The sequence below is a fragment of the Monoraphidium neglectum genome (genome assembly GCF_000611645.1).
Source record: "Monoraphidium neglectum strain SAG 48.87 unplaced genomic scaffold scaffold00401, whole genome shotgun sequence".
NCBI lineage: Eukaryota > Viridiplantae > Chlorophyta > Chlorophyceae > Sphaeropleales > Selenastraceae > Monoraphidium > Monoraphidium neglectum.
Genome location: NW_014013227.1, coordinates 21,587 through 27,984, shown reverse-complemented (window position 1 = coordinate 27,984; position 6,398 = coordinate 21,587). Strand labels below are relative to the sequence as shown.

General features: G+C 64.1%; 1 protein-coding gene across 1 annotated transcript in view; it reads right to left on the bottom strand.

Moving 5' to 3' along the window:
- MNEG_3260 (Protein transport protein Sec24-like CEF) overlaps nt 1-6,325 on the bottom strand; it is a gene marked incomplete at both ends in the record, with an annotated part of 7,027 nt that extends 702 nt beyond the window's left edge. Inside the window, 14 exons of the mRNA XM_014048266.1 lie at nt 411-578; nt 846-890; nt 1,224-1,300; nt 1,569-1,638; nt 1,814-1,877; nt 2,372-2,446; nt 2,678-2,811; nt 3,086-3,224; nt 3,527-3,583; nt 3,885-3,941; nt 4,100-4,245; nt 5,027-5,179; nt 5,461-5,918; nt 6,304-6,325. Coding sequence (XP_013903720.1) covers nt 411-578; nt 846-890; nt 1,224-1,300; nt 1,569-1,638; nt 1,814-1,877; nt 2,372-2,446; nt 2,678-2,811; nt 3,086-3,224; nt 3,527-3,583; nt 3,885-3,941; nt 4,100-4,245; nt 5,027-5,179; nt 5,461-5,918; nt 6,304-6,325 — 1,665 coding nt within the window. The remainder of the gene's footprint in view (nt 1-410; nt 579-845; nt 891-1,223; nt 1,301-1,568; nt 1,639-1,813; nt 1,878-2,371; nt 2,447-2,677; nt 2,812-3,085; nt 3,225-3,526; nt 3,584-3,884; nt 3,942-4,099; nt 4,246-5,026; nt 5,180-5,460; nt 5,919-6,303) is intronic.
- Nucleotides 6,326-6,398: the final 73 nt, after the last annotated feature.

Below are 6,398 nucleotides of genomic sequence, written 5' to 3'. Positions count from 1 at the left end.
TCGAAAGGCGCGGCGCGGAGCGTGTACATGTGCCATGCAGCATAAAAATACATGCACGCACGTATGCGTGTATGCACGCACACTCGCACGCACGCACATACACACAATTGCTCACACACACACTCATGTGTGGATACACAAAGTTCAAAGCCGATGTACACAAATTAAAAGAACCTTCACAGTCGCACGGAATTAACGCCTCACACTACCCCCACCCAGCTGCCTGCCACAAGCACATACTAGCAACTGCAAGGGTGGTGACTGTGCCAGCGCCAACGCACTGCCCGCCCAGCTGCCTTGCCACGCGCCAAAACCAACAAAGAGTCCGCAAGCCGGCGAGTGCGCCGGCGCCAAACCCAGTCAAAGCGTGTCAAAGTCGGTCAAAGCCGGTCAAAGCCAGTCAACCGCACCTGCGGCCTGCTGACGTTCCACTTGAGGTCGTTGAGCAGCTGGTCCTGGTCCAGGGGCGGGCTGAAGGGGCAGTAGTGGTACACGCTGCCCCCAGTGGTGGACGGCAGCACGCCCAGCGTGGCCACGTCAGCATAGGACTGCACCAGCAGGAACAGGTCGACAGACACCTGCCGAAGGTTGGGGGTTTGTGTTGATGATGCTTTCGTCAGTGGTGGAGAGGTTGTTGATGGTGCTGTTGGTCAAGATGGTGGAAATTTGATTGCTGCGGTGCAGCCGAGCCGGGTAATGAAGATCACATATGAATTGCATGGATGTGGCATCGAAGCGAGAAGGGCAGATGGACTGCCTCACTCGTAAGCAGGCCGCGGTAATTTGTTGGGTGGCGCGACACCCACACGCACGCAAATGCGCACGCACGCAACACAGCCGCTCACTTGGAAGTCCGCCGCCAGGGCTGCCACGGTGTAGTAGGTATTGTCCTGTGGGTTGTGCAACAACGCCGATTGCGGGTGCATTTGTAAACCCAAGCAACGACCAGCGGCGGCAGGAACGACTTTACTTGAATCTACACGAGCGCGACGCGGCCGGGGCTGGTGCGTTGCGTGCATGCACGCAGCCCTGCCCTGACTATCAACGTCCAAAGCAACTGCCCGCGAAGCCCAGCCCAAAGGCCACGCTGCTTCGAGTGAGTGTTCAAAAAGGACAAGCAGGATAACCATCTCCCAAACACCGTGGGAAACCCCAATTTGTCCTCCAATTGTGGGTTTTTGGCTTTAGAATTTTATTGAATTCGCCACTAGCCAAACGTTCACCTGTGGCACCAGGTGCAGCTGCTTGTCCTTCTCATTGACCATTGAGATGTGGTCCCGGATCTTGAGGCTGCGCACGCCTGCGGGCGCAGCGGGGTTTTGGCACGCCAGCGTGCGGCGAGGTGAGCGGGTGCAGGAGGGTTGCACGGGCACGGGCAGGGAAGCGGCTAGCGTGGGCGGGGATGCATTCCGAATCCGCAAGCAAGCTGTCTGCGGGCAGTGCCGAAGCCCCTTGGCGCGTGCGGCTAGCCGCCCGTGCCGAAACGAGGTTGTGCCCGGCTGCCGCAAGCGGCAGCCCCTGCGGAACGGGACCCGGGGCGCATCGTGCGTTCAAGGCGGGGGGCCCACCCGAGTTTGGCAGCTGCGCGAGGAACGCGTGAATCCTGCCGCCGACGGGCTTGAGCAGCTCAATGCACGCCTGGCACATGATGATGATGGAGGGGGCATTGGGGAGGTACGTCGCAAGGCGGTTGTCTTGAGTGAGTGAGAGTCGACCTTGCTGAGAAGCGGGGTGGCGGCTTGCGGACGGGCGGCAGGGTAGGAGCCGCGGGCCAGGGGGAGGGTGCCGGCTTCACGGCACGCGCGGCGCGCACCTCGATCGCCGCCGAGCCGCAGCTCTCTGGGCCGTGAGTGGAATTTAAGAACATCGAGGGGATGCTGCGGCGGGCGAGGGGTGAGGGGTGAGTCGGAGCGGGGGATGGGTGATGAGACGCGGCTTGGGGAGGGGGAGGGGGACTGGCCGGTAGTAATGCGCCGCTGTGAAGCCGTTGCTGAGCAAAACAGTGGCTGGTGTAGCGGAACCCGTGATAACGTCCACCATGGGCAGGGCACGCCGGGACAGTCTCGCAGTCTGAATGCTGCGGTCCGCCACAGCAAGCCAGAGGGACCAAACGCGCTGCCGCGCCTCAACCTTCACTGATCCCTCCATGCACCTCCGAGTGTGCGCGGTCCAAGGGCAAATCGAGCAACTCCTGGCAAGCAACCATAATTTCCCAGAACAAGACCCCCCAAAAAGAATTTCACGCCCACAACGTGCGCAAAACTCGGCACAATCCCACACGCATGCACGCGCGCACACACACACACACACACACACACACACACACACACACACACACACACACACACAACACACACACACACGCCCTCACCTGTGCAGGAGGTCCACCAGCTGCTCCTTGCAGTCGGCCAGCTTAGTCAGCATCGCGGCCGGCAGGGGCGAGTAGCTGCGGCGGCAGGTAATGCATAATGAGCGCGCGTATGTAAGCATGGGAGTAAAAGAGCGGGCATTCTCTGGGGTGCATGGGGGTATGAACAAACAGCAACGGATCTCACAAGGCCAGGGCACACAAAGTTTGATATACGGTAATCGATACTCATACATGATACATAGGTTCTCTTATTATGTATAATCAAAATACACATTTCATACGAGCAGACCCCCGGCCGCCACTCACACGTCCTGCGTGTCAGCCATGACCATCATCGCCGGCTGCTGCTGCCCCGCCGCCACCTGGTAGAAGTGCACCGCGCTGTCAAAGGTGGCCACACCCACCAGCGCGTTGTCGCCGCCCTGGATGCTGTCCAAGACCTTTTAGGGGGGGGGGGTCAAGTAAAGAGAGACAGGGTGTGCGTGTGTGTGCATGTGTGTTGGAGTGTGTGCTTAAAAGAGAGCGAGAGGGGGGAGAGAATGTGTGTGTGCCTGTGTGTGGAAGTGTGTAGAGGGGAGAACGGGTTCAATGCAAGTGCTGGCAGGCTGCACGGTGCCATCACGCCGCAGGCGGGCAAGGCCGCCCGCCTCGCCCAGCAACTCCCTCCGGCGCGCCCGCATGTCCCCACAAGACCGCCCCGGCGCGCCGCCGCACCTGCTCTATGCACTGGCAGGCCGCGGCGGTGGCGCCGCTGCCCAGCGCCGCCATGGACACGTCGATGAGGAACACGTGGGTCACGGGCATTGGGGGCCGCACCATGTAGTCGCGCGTAGCCACGATCTCATAGGTGCCTCTGTGAGGGCGGAGTGTGTGTGTTTGTTTGGTACAGTGTGTGGGTAGGAGAGAGAGTGTGTGTGTTTTTGCGTGTGCACGCACATGTTGGTGTGTTTGTGTAGGTGCACTTCCCAGCACAAGAGGTCGTCGGATTGCTGAGGAGGCGATTGTCTTATTGCCACCCTCCAGAGTTCCGCTGTACCCCGAGGGTGGTGCCAGTTTTACAAAGCCCCCATCTGTGCTGCCATCTCCGCGGCTGCATAACCGCACTAGGCCCAGACGTTCGCCGCGTCCAGCACCCGCTGCCGTCGCGGCTCCCACCTGCTGAGCTCCGGCCGCTCGTCCGCATCGCGCCGCCGCCCGTCAGGCCCGAGGTAGCTGCGCAGGAGTGTGCGGTGTCAAGTTGAAATCCCAGAATCGAATCAAGGCCAGACCGGAATACATAAGAGGCCCATGCAGCTGACGCAACCGAGACTTGCAAGCCGAAATCTTACTATATCGTGGCTGATGATTGACGCTGCTCACACCCGCTGAGGTGTGAACGCGCGACCAGGCGGGCCCTCCAGCCCCCCACCCCTCCCTGCCACCAGGCTTAGCGGGCCCAGGCAGGCATTGGCCGCGCTGCCGCCCCGACCTCCCGCAACCTCACGGCCTAACCACGCCGCCCATACACCCCTACCCCACTGCCAAACCAAGCCACCAGTGGTCATTGTCAAGCCGCACCAGAAGTACGGCCCTGGGTAGGGCGTGGTTGCGCCGCAGCCCCAACCGCCCCGCTAAATCACGACACAACCACGTGCCACTGCGTCTTATTGATTTTGCTCCACCCTAAACTCCAGATTAGGAAACCCTAAGCCCTAAATGTGTGAGCCAAGCAAGCAGGGGCCCCCGCACCAGAAGTAGGGCTCCGGGCAGGGCGTGGTCGCACCGCAGAAGTTGCAGCCGAAGGCCTTCCCGCCGTCCAGCCAGCGGCAGTAGGCGTTGACGTATGCCTTGCAGCGGCCGCAGCGGATGGGGCCCAGCTCACCCAGGTCGACCACCTGTGAAAAGGGCCGGGCGTGGCGGTTGGGAGCGGTTGGGGGCGGTTGGGAGCGGATGGAGGCCGGGAGCGGGGCAGTTGGCAGAGAGTAGGAGTTGGCGTCGTTTCTCGTGGCACGGGTGCGTGCAGAACTCTGGGTGCAAGGAAATAGTGTGTAATTGACCATGCACGCGCGCGCGTGTCTGTGTGTGCAAAATTAGGGATCTAGGCGTGGGGGCCCGGTTGATTTGGCACCGCTGAGGGCGAGGATCGAGGGACGGCCACCACACTGAGCAAATGAGGAGGGGCCGGGCTACCTACAGCAGAGAAGCGCGCACACACACAGAGTCCCGCGGTGAGGCGCCCCATCCATGTCCCCAACAGCGTGAACCAACCGCCGACGCACAGCGTCACACGTGGACACGGTGCTGAGCCCTTGCGATTCTGTCACGTCGATGCTTTCGACTCACTGCAGCTGCCGGAAACCGACGCCATACGCATTGCTGCTCCCTGCCACAGGGGCGTCCCCAGGATCATACAGCAGCACAGGCTGCGGCCCCACTCCACGCGCCAGTCTCTAAGCAGACCAACCCAGGCGTACGACGCGCCCCTGCCTTCAATAACCTCTCTTCCAAATCACCGCCGTCCTCTCAACCCTCTGTTGGGTGCGAGAGGGTTCAGGACAGCCAAATACAACCCCAACCACCCTCTCCGACCCACATACACAGACACGCACACGCACACGCGCGCACACACACACACACACACGCACACCACATACGGCTGTCGTCCCGCCCGCTCACCGCCACTGGGTCGTCCGAAGGGTCAGGCAGCGCCAGCGGCTGCACCACGAGCCCAAAGGCCATGCCGCTGCTGCCCAGCAGCTCGGGCGTGAAGGGCACCGCGTTGAGCGTGGACCGCAGGAGCCGCGGGCTCGCGTTGCCACAGTCGCGCACCTGGACGCGGCGTCACCGGTTTTCGCTTTTAGTTTGTCGCGAGTGGAGGGAAGGCAAGGCGGGGGCGGGACTACCCGAGGAAGAGAAGCACAGGATGGGTGAATGAGACCCGGGCACGCACTCTTGAAAGACAAGCATTGGGAGGCAAACAGAGGAGGTGAACCAAGGCGGCTCTCCGGTGTCCTGTACGGCCCCCAGGGGCCAGCCAGCCCCAGGGCATGCCCTGCCAGCAGAAACTGCTCGATCCGCAACCAGACCGCCCCCCCTCCGCAGCGCCTCACGATGAAGCGGGACGTGGATGGCGGCGGGCTCTGGTGGGCCCCGTTGAAGCGCGTGTGGAACACGATCGGCTCCGGCCCGTGCCGCGCCGCGACCGGCCGCGGGATTTGGCTGGGGTCGATGCGCGACTGCATGCCCTGCGGCCGCGGCGGCCCGCCGGGCACCGGCGCGCCGCCGGTGTGGGGGCCGTGCGCGTGGTGCGCGTGCGGGCCGAGCCCGGGCGCCGGCGGCGGCAGCGGTGGCGGCGCGCCGGGGAAGCCTGGGCGCGGTGGGGCGGCGCCGTAGGGGCCGGGCGGCGCGCCGGGCGGGCCCGGCGGACCCGGCGGGCCGGGCGGGCCGCCGGCGCCGGGCGGGGCCGGGTAGGAGCCGCTTGGTGGCCCCATGGGGCGCGCCATCCCCGGCATGCCGGGCGGCCCGGGGGGCATGAAGCCCGGCACAGGGCCGCGGCCGGGGCCGCCGCCTGCATTGCGGGCGCGGTCACGAGAGAGACGCAACGTGGTGAGGCGCACATGGCGCTGGATCGGCGCGCGCATTCGTGCGATGGGAGGCGTCAGCACAGACTGCATGCGAACGCCTCATCAGCACAGCCGCTCCGCCGCTCGGAATGCGGGCTGCCGCCTGCTGCCCATTCTAGCACCCAGCACGCCCTGCCTGCCCCTGCCCCTGCAGGGGTGCTTGCTGCAGAGTCCAACCCCGTCACGGCACCCGCGCCACCCGCCGTCATGCTGCGCCTATGGTTGCTGAAACTGAACCTGGCCTGCACGCCGGCCACGCCAACTAGTCAGATCTGGAACATTATAAAAAACAGCGGGCGTCCCCATCGCAACGCCCCCTGCTCAGCGCACCTGAAGGCGGGCCGTTGGCCATTATCGGCGGCGGCGCCCCAATCGGCCCCGGCGGCCCCGCCGGCCGCGCGCCGCCGGGCGGGCCCAGGGGCCCC